The sequence below is a fragment of the Podospora pseudoanserina genome, chromosome 6 (assembly GCF_035222485.1).
Source record: "Podospora pseudoanserina strain CBS 124.78 chromosome 6, whole genome shotgun sequence".
NCBI lineage: Eukaryota > Fungi > Ascomycota > Sordariomycetes > Sordariales > Podosporaceae > Podospora > Podospora pseudoanserina.
In genome coordinates this window covers 2,517,910-2,537,081 of record NC_085925.1, presented here as the reverse complement: position 1 = coordinate 2,537,081, position 19,172 = coordinate 2,517,910, and the positions used below count along the sequence as shown (strand labels likewise).

Sequence of the window (19,172 nt, the reverse complement as noted above, 5' to 3'; positions counted from 1 at the left end):
GTCTCCGTCATATCTTGAAAAAACCATTTATTGCAATGGTCACTTACCTGATACAGAGTTTCCTGTCCCCGGGAAACGCCGCAGTATTCACATGAGGCTCAGCTGTCTCGGGAAACAATCTTTCCCAGGGTCTGGAGCTGGGACAGGGAATGGCATGATTGTGGTGTCAATATTGCTCCTTTTCTTTGCATCTGCCGTGGTCTAGACGCCCAACATGTGGTTAACCATGTTGTTCTATTGGTAGCCTGATGGTAGTCCGCAAGCATGGTATGTGACACAGCATGCACCGCTCAGCCCCTCGCCCACAGTTGGCAATTACATTGGTGTGTTCCCAAGAAAAGACGCCCAAAAAACCACCTCCTACCCCCCATCTCCCACTTTCCATCTCCTCTATTTCTTCAGCTTCCAATGCAAGCGCTTCTCTCTTCTGGCTTGTAATCAACATCACATTGACCATGGCATCAACAAATCAACAAGATGGTTTCCTGCGGTTTGAGAGATGGATAAGGCAACAAGGTACCATTCCTTCTGAGTATTTACCCTGTATCGCAAAACTAATTGTTTCTGGCTTGAAAAGGGGACGACCGTCCCAGCAGAATACAGTCAGATGTAACCGAGTTGACCAGATGGGGAGGGTACGACTTTGACATGATGTGCGTGCTCACACGGCTGGACTGTCGCATCACGCCCAATTTCCTCTTTTGGAATCCGTTATCCATGGATGGAAGACTGATAGTCCCTTGCAGCTTTGCGCCCCTGGACGGCAGATACCGAGGTGCGCCATCGGGAGAATATGACCAATTAATTCAGCTGTACGACATACCCGACGACTTTGTGGCTGAGCGTGAGCGGAGTGTCACACACTCATTTGGCCACCAACTGGGAGAAAATGGAGTAGAGAGTCAGTCCGCTAGCCTTATCTACAGTGAAATAATGGATGTTTGCTGACGCTGGATTGCAGCTCTTTGGATGCACTTTCTGGTCAAAATTCCAACAACAGCCTCCCAACCCAACCAACATGAGCCTTGGCTAAAATGGGGCTTTGTCATGACATGGAAGCCGAAACCTATGACCCCAACTGAACGAGACACTGTGGAACCAGAGAACTCAGAGTACTGTGTCACTTTCCTTGCCTTCCAGCCTCCCCTTGAGTCTATCCAGGCTTTGGTGACATTCATTTTGTCTTCAACCTGGAACCATGTCAACAACGATCCCTACGTGATTGTGGACGTGGCACTTTCATCTTGGTATCAGAGAGTGGATAGTATTGCTTGGGATGTTACTCACCTTGTACGGACTGACGAGAAAAGGTTGTTTGAGCGGGCAAAGATACTTGAAACGACTGACCCTAGCTCACACTCTCGTCACCTCTCAAGCCTGGATTTACACGGAATTCATACCAGTGCTAAGAACGCCATCTACCTGACTGAAGCCTTGGACGCTATCCTTAGAGCAGTTGACAGGGCACTATCGGCACACAAGGAGCTTCTGCATGATCCAAAAAACAAGTGGAGAACGGAGGATCGGACATGGGAAAACACCCATCGATTGTTGAGATACCGGAGCGAGCTTTTCAACTCCACCAGGCTCAGGATTGTTAGTTCTCACGAAAGGATCAAGAATGCAGTGGATCTGGTACGTACAAATGAAGCATGTGTGGAACAGAGACTCATACAAACTCTTTTTAGGCTTTTCACTTGAACAATGCCCAAGATAGTCGTATCGGCATGATGAACAGCCGCAGCGTCCGGATCATTTCTATTGTCGGCTTGATATTCATCCCTTTCAGCGCCGCAAGCTCTATCTTTGGCACACAATTCTTCAGTTTCCCGGACAATAATGAGCACCACATGCAGGTCAATCAAGACATCTGGTATCTCTTTGCTACAGCCATCCCTGTTACCATTGGCATTCTCCTACTCTGGAAGGCAAGCGAAAACGACCAGCTGCGATTACCGGGCGGGCTAGCTTCACTCTTTGGCTGTTCAAGTCAGCCAAGGCCGCGCGATTCTCCTTCGGGAAAAAGGGGCATTTTGCTAAACAATATGGAACAGCAACGTGCTTGAGTTGGAAGACAAGCTGGCATGAAAGGATAGCCATCACCCCTCATTGAACAAATTACATGGCATTGTAAGCCATTGCTAATGCCTAAGTTAAAAGATCAACTGTTCAATATCTTTAAGTCGAAGTCCCTATATGAATGGAAAATTTACAGTAGAATGAATCATACCTATCATATACTCAGAAACTTATATTGTTACAATCTCTTCTCACGAATCCCAAATCGGTCCAAAGGCAGGGATTCCTCTCGCCTCCAACTGATACACGACCCTCTTAGTTGTCCTTGCATTGCTGACAATGCATACACACTCGGCGCCGCTCTCATGATACAGCTCCCAAGCCAAGTGAACCATGTCTGGTCTTCCCATACTGTCCGTATCCCAGATGACAGCTCTATCATCACACCTCTTCACTTCATCAATTATGCCCTGGCCATATGTCCTGAGTGGGTTTTTGGTGCTCCACAGGATCCGGCAAGGAACCTTGCGCTCCATGATGACTGGAAGACAAGGACCGATTCCAGAGCCTGTGGCCACCAAAACAATCTTCTTGAAAAGAGGTGCAATAGCCAGCACTCCCGAGGCTGGTTCACCCCTCGTCCAAAGATATGTTGGTGGTTTGTCAATCATGCGACCTGTCCAGTCACCAGCACGGGAGACAAGAATGGAGAGTCCTGGCTTGTTGTCCGGCTCAGGGATAGCCGCAAAAGCGTGCCATTCCACCAAGGGGCGGTCGGTGATGCGGATACCCAAAGATGAACATTCTCGTGGGGTCTTGAAGTCAAAGTGCAAGCGGACTGCATGGCTTGACAGGGGTTCGGCAACCACCTTGACGCGGCGGAGACGCATCCACGGAGCGGCGATGGAGAGTGTTGTCAAGCTGAGGAGATACAACGCAGGCGTCCGAGCAAGTGCGGCACCAAAGGGCTGGGTGCTGGGCAACGCCGCGGTGACGACCATGAGGTGAGCCCAGACCAAAGCCAGGGCGGTCCAACCGGCGAAGCGGTGCGTCCACTCGAACTGATCATGCATTTTGGCACGGATGCTAGGCCATGCCATTGCCAATATGGCGACGAGGAGTACAAAGATCAAGTAAGTCAACACCAGGACCGCAATTCGCTGAGACGGCTGGGTAGACCCTGTTGGAGCAAGACGGCGAGTGGCAGCCACAGTAAACACCAGCCACCAAAGCGAAGCGGCAACAGATGCTCCGGAATGGACCCCGCCGTAGTGATAGACACGAGCGAGGTGTCGTCGGATAGCCAGGGGTGCGGATGTTGGCATTCGAGTTGCAAGCCAGAAAACCACATTCACGACATAGTCCTGGCGAAGCAAGACAGATGCCAGCAAGTTTGCACTCACGGCCGTGGCTAGATTGTCGAGGGGCAGCTCAAAGTTGGACTCTCGGCTCTTCCAAAGCATGACAACAAAGGCAATGGCGTTGGCAACAAAAATAATGCCAAAGAGCTTGCGGTAAGCCGATAGGCCGCGGTGACGCAGCCAGCGCCAACCATGAAACCCCTTTTTGGGCGGGATGGGTGCAACGGGGTCGGGCTTTTCGTCGGTAGCCGAGCTGCTGCTGCTCGGAACAGACGCCTTTTCCACGTCGGTGATGTTCGGAGCCAGAAGCCCAACTTCTGCGGGTGGAGTTGTCTGCTGAGCACCCGAGTTGACAGCGGTCGCCAACTCCCGCAGCACACGCTTGTCGATCTTGCCGTTTGCCGTGAGTGGAATTGTTGGGCCAAGATAGTGCCAAACTTTGGGGACCCCATAGAAAGGCTGCTGTGCACTGACTGCCTTGTGCAATTCGGCCTGGTCAATGGGGTGAATGGCAGAGTAGAAGCCCCACAGACTCGTGTCAATCTTGAGAGCGCAACCCTTGATCACATCCGGGCAAGACTCGATGGCGCGGGAAACACCGTCTAGCTCAACACGGAAGCCATCGATCTTGACTTGATCATCACGACGACCAAGTGTCTCGAGGCATCCGTCCGCATTCCATCGGACCAGGTCCCCAGTGTTGAACATCATCCTGCCATCTCTGGTGAACTTGTCGAGCTTGTATCGCGTCGCAGTCAATTCGGGCAAGTTGAGGTACCCCCTAGAGACACCGACTCCTCCCACCCACATGACACCAGCCTCGCCAATCTTGACTGGGTTCTCGTCCTCGTCCAGAATGTAGAGTGTAGTGTTGGGATTCGGCTTGCCGATGGTCAATGGTCCGCCAAGCTTGTGGACGTGGACGGTGTTGAGGACACTGATTTCCGTGGGACCACAGACATTCAGGAACCTCGTCCCAGTGTGCTTCGCCCAATGATCAGCAAGGGTCTTTGGGCATGGCTCGCCGCCCACCACGATCGTCTTGAGGTTGGGGAAGTCTTCATAATTGGGGAACCGCTTGATCGCTACGGACGGGGTGGAGATGACGACGTCGACTTGCTTGAGGCACTCGTTCCAAAGGTCATTTCCGCTGCCTCTGATATACAGAGTTCCGCCGTTCATGACGGTCGCTAAAATTTCCCAAGCGCCTAGGGTTGTTAGTTGGAAACTCGGGCCTAAAATGGATGGCTACTTACCCATGTCGAAAGCCACGCTCAACTGTTGTGCCACCTTTGTGCCGACAGTGATCTCTAGCTTTGCAGGCTCAACCAGCAAGGAATTGCAAACACCATGATGTGTGACATCAACGCCCTTTGGCCGCCCAGTCGTACCCGAGGTGTAAATAACGTAGGCTCCATCCTCAGGCTGAACGTCCACGTTTGGTCTGCTGGCAACGCCTGATGTCCAGATGTCGCTGGAGAGGTTGAGACTGAGAATGGCTGGTCCCTGGCGGCATGCCTCGGTGGCCTTGTCGGAGTATTTGGGCAAACAAAGGACGATATCTGCTGAAGAGTCCGAGACTACGTGACTGAGGGCTTCGATTGGAATGATGCCGCCGTCAATGGGAACGTACTGCCCTCCTGCCTTGAGCACAGCGAGGATAAAGATGACCATCTCGATGGTGCGCGAGTACACCAATACCGCTCGCGCCCCTCTCTTGAAACAAAACCGAGTGAGAAGCTCGTTGGCCAGTATGTTGGCATGGCGGTCAAGTTCTCCGTATGTCATTGAGGTGCCATCGAAATGTCGGACCGCTGTTGCGCCGGGGTGTTGTGAAGCTATCGACTCGAATGCATGGTGGACTCTTGTGAAGGGCAGTGGGATGGTTTCTCCACGTCCGAAGCGGTTGAAGAGAAGTTGGTCCTCTGTCGATAGGGACTCAAGAGAGTAAAACGAGCCTGGTTCAACCTGTGAGCCCATGTTGACGACTATGATCGTTGGTGGCCGGCTTGATTGGGTGATAGAACAGTCTTCAGTTCCAGGGACACTGTCCCCTTATAATGGAGATGGCGATTGGTGATACAAGGCTGCTTAGAAGGTTCCTATCTCAGGTATGTGACCATCCGCACTACCATTCTACGCTGATTAATCACTACCTAAGCATGTCCACACAGATTCCATCATGGTATGCTAGGACAGGACGTAACTTGTTAGCGAATGGAACCCTTCCACATCTGCAGCACGTCGCGTCTTACCATTCTGGGGACGGCGATTCTGGAAGTCTTCCCATCTAAGCATCTCCCTTCTCCACAAAGCCAACTTAATTTCTTGCTCAAACAAAAATTTTCAACCAATTTTTCAAAAGTTGCTCCGTTCTTACTCTTTGCTTGGATAGTCTCTTGAGGTGTGAGGCCCTCCCAAGAAGGGTATTTTGTTCATACAGAAGCCTGAACCTTCCAGTGCATAGGTAGCCAGCTCTATTGTGCTCTAACATCCATCCATCCGCTTAATTAACGAAAACTCAAAATCGGCAGATCACGCCAAGATGATGACACCGAAAGCAAGACCCGGTCTTGGCCGTTGAGGACTGTGAGGTATGATGGTACTATCAGTGAGGATTAGGTAGCTGTCATCTCAACCCGAAACACTCGGTCACTCACCCGCTTGCACCATGATACTAATTCCCATGGTTGACACCATCACCTAATCTCGGCCCTGATCCAGATATGGCTGTTCAATTATGTGTAGTCCCCTTCAAGACATGCTGCCAAGATGCCATCGACTTATACGCGCAGTAGCATCGCGGCATCTTCCATTCGGTCCGGGGAAACCTGGCATGGGCCAAGACGTTTGCTGCAGGGACAGCTTCGCTAACCTTCTCTACCGAGTTTTGTCATGCTGATGCAAGCAGGTTGGGATAGTATCTTTCCTCGTATAAAAGTTGCCAACCAGCGGGTAAAGAATGAGTGGTGTTACAGAACACGGGTGTTATTACCTGACCGGGTAGCGCGTTAGGGTATCTGCCAGTGACACTCGTGGAAAAAATGCCGTTGTGCACCTACCACAGCAGTGGATCAGATCTTTTAGATCCTTAGGTGGCAGCGCCGTTTGAAATGTAACTGTAATTTAGCCCCACGATCGGTCACTGTAACCATCCAGTCTGTGCACCAAACGCCACCTCATCATGTGAAGATAAATCGGGTAAGCAGCGACTTGGATCCAAGCCGTGTGGATGTTGAGAATATCGGATGATAAGTGGTTGGAATATCTCATCCAAAGTATTAAGATGACACAATTGATGCAGCACTTGGACCACCGCCGCCGCCGTTCCAATCCAAGTTGAACTTTTCTTCCTCTGCAAAATGGATTCGTTGAAAGATGTAAAGCTGAGTCTGGATGACTCGACTGGTGTTGCCATCATCCGTCTTGATCGTCCAGCCAAACGGAACGCCTTCTCGCAGAACACGATTCACGAGCTGGTCTCGGCTTTGAGTCACCTTGATGCTTTGGACTCTGTACGAGCTGTCATTTTAGCAGGCAACCCGGACGGACCATTCTGCGGTAAGAGATACTTCTTTGAGTGACACAATTTTCGGCCAAACTAACAAGTTGTGGCTTATTAGCGGGCATGGACATCAATGAGCTATCACAACTCGACACCTTGGCTGCTCACGAACGTTCGTTTCTCAAAGATCTGACGGATGCGTTTGCACAACTCACAAAGCCCATCATAGCCGCGGTCATCGGACTTGCTGTGAGTGTACCTATCACCATTGCTCACGAGTGATTATAGCTGATAGAATCACAGCTTGGTGGAGGGTTCGAATTGGCATTGGCTGTATGTTGTTATGTCCCCATTCTTTTCGTTTTGTATACTGACTTGCACACAGGCAGACATCATCTATGCTGCAGACGATGCACTATTTGGTCTCCCCGAAATCAAAATTGGCACCATCCCTGGCGCTGGGGGTACACAAAGATTGGCCAGAGCGTTGGGCAAGCACAAGGTGCGTAAGCCGCGCTCGACATGTTTCACAGTGACATTAGATTGGCTAACGCAGGGTGACTTATAGGCTATGGAATTGATCTTGACTGGCGATTCCATCTCAGCTTCGGAGCTCGCCCAGTACGGACTTGTCAACAAAGTCTTTCCCCGTCAGGAAGTGGAGAGTGAAAGTATTAAACTCGCTCAGAGAATTGCGACCAAATCAGCCCCCGTGCTCAAGTTCGGCAAGAAAGCTGTTCTCACCGGTAAGCATTCACTGTGAAGCCCCCTTGTCGTGTTTGTGTCTGACTGTGTCATTAGCCGAGAACACACATCTTGAAGCCGGCATGTCGTTGGAAAAGTCATTGTATTATTCGACCTTTGACTTGGGAGATTTCCGTGAAGGACAAGCCGCGTTCTTGGAGAAGAGATCTCCACGTTTCAATATTGGATAAGCGAATGGTGGTTTCTCGGGGAGTTATTGCAGCCTAGACTAGCAGTTTTTTATCATCGATTGCAAATCACTACAGCTCGTGGCCAACAAATTTCTCTCAGCAGGACACACGCTTCGCCAAAAACTCAAATCCCTCTTGTACCGCTTCACGGCCTTGCGGGCGTTGCTTCCTGCGGCGCCATAGTTGTTGATCAGGGCAACTCTAGAATGGGTCGGGTTCCAGGGATGAGAAACCTTGGGGACAGTTATCATGTCCCTAGGGCCGGTCTTGATACGAGGATTGAGACTGTTTAATCCAGCCTGGGGAGGGATGGTCTTGTAGTGCATCATGAGGATAGTCTTGATGAGGCCCGCGACCCCCGAGGCCGCTTCGCAGTGACCAATGCTGTCCTTTACCGAACCGACAAAGAGCTCATCCTTTCGAAAGGGTCCAGAAAGAGCAATTCTGATGCTCTCATATTCTTTGGGGTCACCGACCTAAGTGCCTGTGAACCTGTTAGTCATTTGATCCCAATGCAAGAGAGTTGTCTCACCTGTTCCGTGCGCTTCAACATAGGACACTTCTCCAGGGCTGACTCCGGTCATATCTAAAACCTTCCTGTAAAGAGAGCTCTGGGAGGATGATTCGGGGACCGTGATGGGACTGCAGTTGGAGTTTTGGTTGATTGCTGAAGCTGAGATGACACCCAAGACATTGTCGCCGTCCGCGATTGCTTTGGACAGGGGCTTCAGAACAAAACCCCCGCGCCTTCACCTCGACAATAGCCAGCGGCAGAGGCATCAAAAGCGTGGCTCGATCCATTGGGACTCAAAAAGGACCCCGCAGCCAGAGCCTAGTGTAGCTCTGGACTGGTAATGACATTCACTCCACCCGCCAGGGCGAGTTCACACTCACCAGCCAAAAGAGCCTAGTCACCAATGTTAGTGAACGACAAAGTAGTAAAAGAGTAGGTACGTACCTGCGAAGCTGTATGGATCGCCACCGCGCTTGACGAGCAGGCCGTATCAACCGTGATCGCCGGCCCATTCCAACCAAAGAAATGGCCGATGCGGCCACTGATGAAGCTCCTCAACAAGCCCACAGCACTGAAAGAGGTGGCTTGGTGACCGGCAAGGTTATGCTGGTACTCTACCTCGCCCACGCCCATGTACACCCCAACCTCAGAGGTTTATGCTCCGGCTCTGGCCTGGTGGTAGCCAGCGGTCGCCAATGCCTCATAGGCAACCTGAAGCACCAATCTCTGCTGGGGATCCATGCTCTTGGCTTCTCGTCCTGAAACTCCAAAGAAGCGGTGATCGAATCCCTTGACAATGTCTTCACGAAGGAAGTTTCCGTGATATTTTGCTTCGGGGCAGCGCGATGTGATGCTAGGGTGAGATGCATCAAACCGGGATCCTGGAAGAGGCCCGAATCCAGTCTTGCCCGCAGACATCAGGAGGTTCCAGAATTCTGATAGAGAATCCGTACCAGGGAAGCGAGCAGACATGCCAATAATGGCAATCTCGTCTTTTGGTCCGAGAGAACGCATGGTGGGCGATGTAGGATGAACAAGAGAACGGGGCACGAGACCACTAGTGTGTGACCCGATGGGGATGACCATGAAGTTGCCAACGTTCTCGATGGTTTTGCGCAACGTCCGGATCCAATGTGCTCGTTTGCACAGGATGAGATCAATGGCAATCTCGTGCAGTGGTGCCGAGTCGGATGTTATGAAGTTGGTGTCGGCGGTGGATCTGAGTGGTGATTGCAGTTCTGAAGCGGCGGGAAGTCGGAGTTCTGGGTCAAAACAGATCCTTTTGAGGGTCTGTGCTCTCTCTTCATGCTTTGTGTGGTGGTAGATACCGGAGAGGCCAATGTCGGTCTATGAAAAGGTTGCTATCTGCAGCCGTGCTTCCAGCCAATGTCGTTTGCTATTGGGGACAGTGACGGTAAAGACATTTTCATCCAGAAAACAAGAGATGTAGCCCTGTTCAGTGTGAGTGTTTTTCAGTGAGGGTATGATAGGGGCACTTACACCTGAGATTTGGTCCAACAATGTCTCCAACAATGATCTGTCAGCTTGTGTCTTGAGTCGAACACAAATAGCCGATGCTTGGTCCGAAAGGATCCGGTTGTCAGCATCAACTGTTGTGCCGATACAAGCAGCAAGGCGTAGGGCAGCAGCGATATTCCGCTTGAAGGCACCAAAGTTGTTGGATGCTGAGAGGGAGGCCGCAGAAAGCCATCCAACGCAGAAGCCTTGAACCTGTTGATGGGATTTCAACAGAGGCTCGTCAGGATGAAGACGAGAAAACTGAACGGCGAGATCTATCGCCTGAGACACGACTGTCAATGGGGCCAGCAAGGTGTTGTGTCGCCAGCTATCATTGTCAAGGAGAAGCTGACCGCCCTGAGCAAAGTTAGCCAGCTCATGAAAGCTTCGTCCAAGGTGGAAGTCGAGGCCGAGTTGTTGTCCGAGTATGGATGAAAGAGAAGGCAGAGTGAGGAGGGCTTGTCTGATGAAGCCGAGATCAGGCTCTTCCAAAAGCTTTTGCTGTAGCTTTTGCAAGGTCTCTCGTGTCCAGTTGGTCATCTGAGGACCGAGCAGAAAGATTTGGTGTTCTTCCCTGCGGCGAGTCCTGTGTCAGTCTAGCTGATAGCTACCTCGTCGTGATGTGGGCACAAGGGTCAAACTGTGTCGCATCAAATAGTCTCGTCCCCCATATTCCCTCGACTAGCGCTGCGCGGTAGCCTAAATCCATCCTTAAATGCCGATTAAAACCGGGAGCCTCATATAGTTGGTCCTCTGGAGTGCCTCGAGCTTTACCTGACTCAACCGGGTAAGCGAATATTCTCGCCGTATGTCACCCTGAGGGATTTGTTGCATGATGCTTAAGACAGAGATGTGCGCAGGCGGAACACGTTTCGTAAGTCGGAGAATAGGCACCTAAGGTAACGGCGCTGTATCGTGTTTTGTGGAAATGATTGGTGAAAAGGGTCTAGGCTTCTCTAGCTCATGCCTGCTCGGAGATGGAAGAGCAGGCCATGCTCAGTAGAGATCGGGACCAACCTGGCGCACGCGGACTGTGGGCATTTCATGCTACATGGACGCCCTCGTAAGGTAAGGTGATTCTGGACGATCAATTTACCCATACGGGAGCACGAGCGTCGACTTGTTACAGTTGAACATATCACGCCGCCCTAGTGCAGCGGTGCTTCGTGTCTCATCATTAGCATGAGGCCCCGTTGGCGATCATGACTGCGCCAGCTGCTAGCTGGGTATTTTTTGGGCGGTACAAGGACTGATCCCAACCAAAGAGTTATCAAAAAAATAAAACAAAGGGGGAAAAAAAAAACTTTGTTGAGGGGATCGCGGTCTTGTAAGGCAAAGACAGAGTCTGGCAGCCGATTATTGACTTGAAGGTTAACAGATTCCTGACACGTCGTCGAGGCTGATACATCACTCTGGTAACGAACCATCATGCGCAGAACGTGCCTCGGGCCTGGACATACTTGGCTCATTGTGGGGGAGGCAAGCCGCAGCTGTGATACACTCCCTACTCAGCGATGCTACCCAGGGCAGTTGAGCACGAGGGTGATTCCAGACGGAAACACTGGCCGCAATGAGGGTCTGTCCCTGGATTCCACCCCACCCGATGTGCTGATCGGGTTTGACTCATTGACACGCCGTCCGGCTGTGGCACTCCCCAACCGACAACGTCTGGGAAATGAGCTCCGGTACATACTCCGTAATGGGATGTGAGGAAGACCGATCTCACAGTATAAATAGGTACTGTACAGTTCGCAGAAATTTCGTGTTTGTACCAGGTCAGATTTTATCCTCTTTCATCCCATCTTCTTTCAAAAGAATTCTGCTTCCTTCTCAGCCGCTTCTCAATTTGTGCTACCTTAGCTCATCACATCAGAATATGACTACAATTATGACACTCTGTCCAGCAGTGATGCGCTGAGCTGGCGATGCATGTCGAAACATCGACAAGATTACAACAAGCAATGATACCAATGCCGACAATGCCCTCCCCCCCCTCTAAAGGCACATCCAGTTGCCCGTCCCCCCCCGTATACAGAACCAGAATTGTATCGCCCGACGTCGTCATCAAGAGCAACTGGAAGTAGTCTGTTTCGGTAATTACGATGTCCTCAATCTCGATCCAGATGTTGAAAAGGGGTTTCAACCAAAGCGAGCCCGAATCGAGGGCATGATCCGACACATGCGGACGCCAGCCACGGGGAGGACCCCCGTGGCGACAATCAAAGGATACACACTACACAAAAGGGGCTCACTATTATCCGAAACCTTCAACGCTGCCGTCGTCATGTCGAACTCGACAGCTTTTGCCGGGGAGGTCAAGAGGACGATAAATCAAAGCGGCATTCTGTCCAACTCTAGGGAACAAGCTTTCAAGGTTATCGTGCAAAAATGCACCGCTGGAGTATGGGGAAAGGGAAGACGAGACAGGGGGGTCAGAGCTCCCATCTGTGACGAGCGCAACAGGCCCGGAGAGATCTCCAAGGTCCCTCCGTCTATCCCGTCTGATCCAGCTTGGAGGGCGGAGGAGTGTAAGCAGGCCTCATCAGGGAACGATGCAAAATTGCAAGTCGCAGAGGGGGGGGGGGCGTTTGAAAAAAAAGGGAATATGGCGGTCCTAGAGCTGTTGCAAGTTGTGCGGGTCACATTCGTTGAGGGACTCATTGTTGTCGGTAGTGGCGAGGGTAACCATTCAGGGAGGAAAGGTCATGGGCAACAGTTTGACAGTCCCACTTGACGACATCCCATCGTCACACACCTTACCTTATTTATATAGTTATCTCATGCACATCTTCCAGGATCTGTCTTAGAGTTTAAACCTTGAGCCGTAACTCTATCCTGCCATGTTTTAACAAGCCAGCACGCTAACAGGGTTCAGACTCTCATGGGCATGGCGATGCCTATGCCCTCAACCTCGCCACAGTACCAGTACCACAACTTCCCCTGTTCGTCCTACTTTCCACGGGAACCTTCCCGCGACGTAGCTAAATCAATGCCTCCCTGAAAGATCTGATGCTGATTTCATGGGAGTACCGCACCCGGTGGCCGGAGTCAGCTCGACACGTGGCTCTACCAGTCTGCCTGACCAGGTAGGTACTGCGCGCCCTGCCAGGGTGGGCAACAAGCCAAGCCAAACCGGCCGGACTTTTACGCAAGTCAATTCAAGCCCAGGGTAAGCTTGACTTGCCGACTTGCCAAGGCCTGTAAGGTTTTTTTTTCCCCCTATAGATACTGATGATAGCTGGGTTATAGTAGTGAAAGTGTTAAGTTAGTCCCTGTATTTTACCAAAAACCGGGCCGGAAAACCACCGGAAGGCTTGCAAATCGGCAAGTGAAGTCAAGCCGGAGGCAGACATTAAACGCTCACGGTATTTTGCCTCTTTTCGCTTTTTTTTCTATTGGCCCAGAGTCTCGTGTAGGTAAACATATCTTCATCTTCGCGAGCTCTAGCTAAATTTGACCCATCTAGTAAAATTCATAATCCGGTCAATACTTGGTTATTGCCATGAATGAAAGAGACTGCCTAAATTGGACATGGGGCATTTTCATCGGGATGCCGAGCTTGGATACAGTTGCTCGAATGCTCAGATCACGTTTATATCAAGCTAGGATAACGGCTTCAAAGGGCTTGGATCAGAGCTTCAAAGTGTTTAGACCAGACTTCAATATGATTGAATTAAAGGCTTTGTGGCTGGGATAACAACAGAATTACCAGCCCAAGGTAGGTAAGTGATTAGGCAGTCTTTTATGACTAGGTGGTTGGTGGTGAGCCTTCTAGATGAGAGGTTTGGGAGGGACACAACGTCCACATATCTTGCTTAAGAAGACCGACGAGCTCTCAGTTTGTAGGCACCAGATCTTTCTCCTTCCTTCCGTTTCTAGGTATAGGCTATGTCTACCTATTGTAGCCCAAAGCAAGATGGTCCATAACAATGGAGTGCAAGGGACCTCGGACAGTTCCGTACTTCATCAATGAACACGGGAATTTTGATATCTACAAGATGGCCTATTCAAACCCTGGTTCTAGCTCATAGGTACCTTATCTATGCAGCGTACCACCGCTCCCGTCCCCATCCTTAACTCCTCACATTGTGAACCATAGCTAGCATCAAAGCACATAGCGATAGTCAGACATCAACTCCGTCACATACGGGTTCTCCGAATTATCCTTCTTCTTCACCCCCGTGCGCTTCTCTTCCTCCTTGTCCTTCTCTTGCATCTGCGCGCCGTTTCGGACGGCAGGGCTTTGCATCTTCGACAAGAATTTGCTCAGTCTGCTGGATTTCTTTGGCTTGGTCTCGCCTGAGGATTGTCCCTCTTTCAGGGTAAACTGCCCGACGGAAGACTCAGACTCTAGAGAGAATCTCTTCGTGTTGTTGTTCTGTGCAGTTGAAACTTGGGATTTGCTGTCCATCTTGAGCGGTGGGACCACTGATTGGGCCGAGGTGTTCGTCTGTTGTTGTTGTTGTTGTTGTTGTTGTTGTTGTTGTTGTTGTTGTTGTTGTTGTTGTCGTGGTTGTTGTTGTTGTTGGTGAACGATTAACACCGGGTGCCACCCTACAGGGGAGTTGAATCTTCTTTATAACCGCCATCAGGATGTCAGCTGTTCAAATGCACAGCCTCTCTCCGTCCGCTTGCGATGTAACCCATCTCACGCTTGGGCGGAATTGAAAGGCTGTGTAGATCCATGTAAAGTTACGATTGGTCGACTTAGGCAATAGGCTAGCTTGGCTCTTGGTGGAATGCCGCTGTTGTAAGATGCTCAACTATCACCAGCATAGTTTGGGGGCCTCATTATTCATGCAGGATCCAAGGTGCAGTATTATTATTGCCTTTTCGGGCAGAATTAGGCCGCTGTGAGATTTGCCTGCATGAGATGCTCGTGGCTGTGCTCGGTTACCTCACCCTCACCCTCACCCTCACCCTCACCCTCACCCTCACAAACTGCAATATTGTTATGAAATATTATCTCCAGCCATAAGCAGTCTGCTCTCATACCAGAATCTTCAGCTGTGTCACCAGGTTGGATTTCATGCCTCGTTGTCTTGACATTTGTGGGCCCCTACCGCCGCGCTACCCCTCAATTGAGCTGCTCTGCAGAAACCACGCACAATCCTGTCAACCGCTTTCCTCATGCAGCAAACCGCACCGCCGAAGGATGAATGGACGAACAAGGAGTTGATGCTAAAGATCACAGAGGTCCCCGACGAGAACGACCCGTATCACTACCATAAATTGAGTGATGCGGATGAGATAAGGCTGGTGACGATCAAGCCGGGAAAATGGACGGATCCAATCAGCTGTGAGCTGGCATGCCACTCGCTGGACGTCGATGATATAACTGAGTATTCGACCTTGTCGTATGCATGGTATGTGGTACGATGCTGCCCTGCTAACAGTTATGTCAGCTGAACATGTGAGGACAGGGGATCACCTCGAGTTGCCGAAAACATCATACTCGAGGGTCGAACATGGCCGGTTACTGTCAACCTGGCCAACGCTCTACTCTTCCTTAGAGACCATGAGAAGCCTGTGAAAATGTGGATCGATGCGCTGGTTTGTGTGCCCTGTTTCTTCGGTTGTTCAAGTATAAACAGGGTGCTAATGAGAGCCTGATACCAGTGCATTGATCAATCCAATCTGAAGGAGAGGGGTAAACAAGTCCAGCTGATGAAGGACATTTACTCAGGCGGCACACAAGTTGTGGTGTACCTCGGCGATGGAAAGAACCACCGACCAAAGCGCCTCTCCGAGCACCACATAATCTCCAAAGCTCCTACCCAACAACACTTTTACAATGACGAACGCGATGGGGTCCATCTTGAAGAGTTCTGGGCCGAACTTTCCGCCTCAGCCATGCCCTCCCTCCCAATGAACGATGGGAGCAAACGGCCACGGATCCGATCTCGGCATCTCTCTTCAACATTCCACATGTTCTGTCTCCTCCGGGTACTGGGCGACGAAGTCTTGACTTCTGACCTTGTCGACAGGATGCGCAAACTCACCGCCATGGACCCCTCCTGCGACCTGCTTGGTACTATGGTCGAAACCCTGCGCTGTATGCTCCTCAACCCATGGTGGCAGCGCATCTGGGTCGTGCAGGAGATGATTGTCAGTCGAGTGGCAGTCGTCCGTTGCGGCACAGTGACATGCCCATGGGACATGTTTATTGCTGCCGCCTCATCGCTTTCGAGCTCCTCTGTCGACATGTCCACAATCTTCCGTCCCGATAGCATCAAGGTGCTTCAGTACTTCTGTCGCCAGGTTCTCAGCTTCCGCGATTTACACAACCAGTGGAAGAAGAATTTCGGCGCCCCTATGCTGACTCTCCTCCAGGACTTCAGCGCGAGACGGGCAACTGATGAGCGAGACAAGGTATTTGCCTTGCTGGGGTTGGCATCCCATTCTCAGAGATTCCTTGCCTTGGCAAGCTATGAGGACTCAGTTGCCGATGTGTACCGAGCAACAGCCGTGGAGCTTATTCGTCGGGGTCACTCTCTGGAAATATGGCATGGTGACTTGGCACGGAAGAACAGGAGAGATCTTGCAAGCTGGGTTCCAGACTGGAGCGCAGTGTACGATGAAGGTGATCGCCAGCGGGCACAAAGAGGTGGCAGTGAAAAGGGCGAACGTAGTTCGGCGTGGAAACTGACTGTGGTACAATCAGAGGGGGGATACTGGAAGTTTGTGGCCGAAGGAATGACACTGTTGTTGCACTGGATCAACGAGAATCCACAAGAACGAAAACTACCGAAACGCATGGAGGAGGAATTCGACTCGTACCACCGACTACTGAACATCACCTGCTTGGATTTCTACCGGAGGAGAGGCGCCAACGCGTTGGTAACCACCGTCGAGAGGATACAGGAGCTATGCATCAACCTGAAAGCTCACTGTTCTTGGGGCAGTGCATATGAGGACCTCGCCAAACACCCTTCTATCAGCGCATTTGGTCGTTCGGCGGCTTTTTATCGCGAGGTAAAATCAAAGTCTGAGGTTGGCCAAGTTACCCCCAATATGGACTCAGAATCTCGGGATGATTTCTGGTTTGGAAAAGACACAGCGGCTTGGCTTGATCGGATGGTGATCAGGTATGAAACGGTCACTTTCCGAACCCCCAAATCGGAGACTGCTATCCAGCATCATTTTAGATGGGAGCTTGATGAATCGAGATGGTATCCTGATGGACGCAGACGAAAGAGTTTTTTGTCAATGGAATCCATGCCTCTGGGTACCGTAAGACATGTTGGCGAGCGAATCTTTTCCTGGGACGATCGCGATTCCGCTTTCAGCACGATTTCGAAATGGGTCTCCTACTACGAAAAGATGTCAGGGTATCACAGGGTGAAGTTGGCCAAGACCTTGCTGGGCGAAACAAATCTCACCGAAACACTACAGAGTACAGCTGAAGTCGATGGAGTTGGAGATGAGAGCCATCGTGATACTGTGGAAGCGCTGCTTCTGGAGTGGCTTGATCATGTGCTTGAACGTCACGATTTCCCAGACGATGCAAACATGAAACCTCTCAACGAGGCTCTCGTTCTTGCAACAACGGGGAGGGTCATGTTCGCCTTGAACGACAGCACTCTTGGGCTGGGCCCGGGGAGCATGACTGTGGGAGATGAGGTGATGATGCTTCCGGGTACTAGCTCACCTATTGTGCTCCGGTTCCGCTTACCTGAGCGCGATGAATCCCTCGAAGGTCCTGCATATGCGGTGGTTGGAGATTGCTATCTTGACCCTTCATCATCGGATGAGAAAAAGAAGCTGCCAAACCCGTGGCCAGGATGGTTGCCGGAAACAATCATGCCAATAGAGCTTAAAAAGTACTGGGAGAGACGTCGCATTTATCTCTTCTAGATGGGAGGTTATATTCATCATCCTGAACCAGTGCCCATGTAGGCACTGATTCATCATTTCTATGCAGCTAGCTCAAAGACCAAATCGCCAGGTACCAAACTACCTAAATAACCTTCAGAATAGCCTCCCCAACCGCCTTTGCACTTGCAGGGTTCTGCCCCGTGATGAGCTTCCCATCAACAACGAGCTTCTCCCCCCAGTCCTGGCCAGCCTTTTCGTACTCCGCGCCAACCTCCTTGATCCTGGTCTCCAGCATGAAAGGCATCTTCTCCGAAAGTCCAACGCCGTCCTCCTCGGAATTGCTAAAAGCGGTCACCTTCTTCCCCTTGAGGAGGTAATCCCCATTGCTCAACTTGACATTCACCAACGCGGCAGGTCCATGGCTATTTGAATTGGGTGTCTTTGTTAGCCAACAGCTGAAAAATGGTCTCTCTCTCGACTTGGAAACAAGCACGATAAATTATATGGTAAAAACTTACCAAACAGCGCTGACGATCTTGCCCGCCTCCCAAAACCTCTTTACAATCTCCTGCGATTCCTTATCGCCGGCGAGATCAAACATGGGGCCGTGGCCGCCGGGGAAGAAGAGGGCGTCGTAGCTGTCGATGCCTTGTTGAAGGATCTGGGAAAGGGGAGTGGTGGCCTCCCAGAGGGCGGATTGCTTGTGCAAGAACTCAACAGAGATCTCGTCGTCTTTGGCGGCTTCGATGGAGGACTGGTCCAGGGGAGCGGCGCCGCCGCGGGGGGAGGCGACGGTGATTTTGGGGGGAGGGGAGGAAGACGCAAATACGTGGTGGGGGTGGGAAAACTCGGAGAGGTACCAGCCTGTTTTTTTGCCTGTGTCGGCCAGGTCGGCGTGGGAGGTGAGGACTACGAGGATGGAGGGGGACATTTTGGGCGTGAGTGTGTTGTTGTATTGTTGTGTTTGTTGCGTTGGTGAGATGTGGTATTGTTGATGGTGGTGGTGGTGGTGTTGGCTGAGTGAAATATTGATGTTCAGTGAGTGAGAGAAAGACCAAACTTTTATGTAGCTATGTACGAGCCCCCTTCTTTCACAAGCCAAACTCCACGATCCGATCTCCATTGGTAATTCTGACGGCCCCTTTGGTGGAGGTGATGCATGTCCTGCTCACTAAGCCGAAAACCCCCTCGATGTAACAGTGACGTCACACTCAACCCAATTCCAACAGTTTCCATCCGATCAATGTTGGATTGTGGGGTGAGCCGCCATCTCTTAAATCCAGGGTTCTCAGAAGAACGGAATGGTGGACCCCTGAGATGCGACGAAACCTATCATGGCAGAAAATCTCGATTCCGAGGGTAACTCAAGGGGGGTTATCGCCTATCTCCCTGATCGGAGTTAGATGTTCAAAGTCTTGGCATGGGTGATAAATAACCCGACGGTAGCGCAGAGGAAAGTGTTGGGATGGAATAGCAATCCGAGGAAGCTTGCGTCTTTGACC

General features: G+C 51.1%; 6 protein-coding genes across 6 annotated transcripts; 3 read left to right on the top strand and 3 right to left on the bottom strand.

Annotated features, from left to right (window-relative positions):
* The first annotated feature begins 366 nt into the window (after positions 1–366).
* QC764_600060 (uncharacterized protein) lies at positions 367–2,260 on the top strand. The gene is made up of 5 exons (XM_062948528.1): positions 367–516; positions 578–653; positions 747–901; positions 962–1,635; positions 1,689–2,260. Exons 1-5 carry the CDS (start codon positions 456–458, stop codon positions 2,064–2,066), a joined length of 1,344 nt encoding a protein of 447 aa, XP_062797769.1. The 5' UTR covers positions 367–455; the 3' UTR covers positions 2,067–2,260.
* Positions 2,261–2,270: 10 nt separating this feature from the next.
* QC764_600070 (uncharacterized protein) lies at positions 2,271–5,360 on the bottom strand (the record flags this gene model as incomplete). Its single annotated transcript, XM_062948529.1, has 2 exons — positions 2,271–4,588; positions 4,637–5,360. The coding sequence occupies 2 exons, from the start codon at positions 5,358–5,360 to the stop codon at positions 2,271–2,273; spliced, it is 3,042 nt and encodes a 1,013-aa protein (XP_062797768.1).
* Positions 5,361–6,509: 1,149 nt separating this feature from the next.
* QC764_600075 (uncharacterized protein) lies at positions 6,510–7,909 on the top strand. The gene is made up of 6 exons (XM_062948530.1): positions 6,510–6,941; positions 7,004–7,134; positions 7,189–7,218; positions 7,271–7,387; positions 7,454–7,631; positions 7,687–7,909. Exons 1-6 carry the CDS (start codon positions 6,743–6,745, stop codon positions 7,818–7,820), a joined length of 789 nt encoding a protein of 262 aa, XP_062797767.1. The 5' UTR covers positions 6,510–6,742; the 3' UTR covers positions 7,821–7,909.
* A 6,048-nt stretch (positions 7,910–13,957) lies between these two features.
* Positions 13,958–14,263, bottom strand: QC764_600090 (uncharacterized protein; the record flags this gene model as incomplete). The annotated part of the gene is made up of 1 exon (XM_062948531.1): positions 13,958–14,263. The coding sequence occupies one exon, from the start codon at positions 14,261–14,263 to the stop codon at positions 13,958–13,960; it is 306 nt and encodes a 101-aa protein (XP_062797766.1).
* A 395-nt stretch (positions 14,264–14,658) lies between these two features.
* Positions 14,659–18,948, top strand: QC764_0095540 (uncharacterized protein). The gene is made up of 4 exons (XM_062940985.1): positions 14,659–15,218; positions 15,276–15,405; positions 15,472–18,744; positions 18,823–18,948. Exons 1-3 carry the CDS (start codon positions 14,983–14,985, stop codon positions 17,707–17,709), a joined length of 2,604 nt encoding a protein of 867 aa, XP_062797764.1. The 5' UTR covers positions 14,659–14,982; the 3' UTR covers positions 17,710–18,744; positions 18,823–18,948.
* Positions 17,677–18,793, bottom strand: QC764_600120 (uncharacterized protein; the record flags this gene model as incomplete). Its single annotated transcript, XM_062948532.1, has 2 exons — positions 17,677–18,092; positions 18,189–18,793. 2 exons carry the CDS (start codon positions 18,791–18,793, stop codon positions 17,813–17,815), a joined length of 885 nt encoding a protein of 294 aa, XP_062797765.1. The 3' UTR covers positions 17,677–17,812.
* Positions 18,949–19,172: the final 224 nt, after the last annotated feature.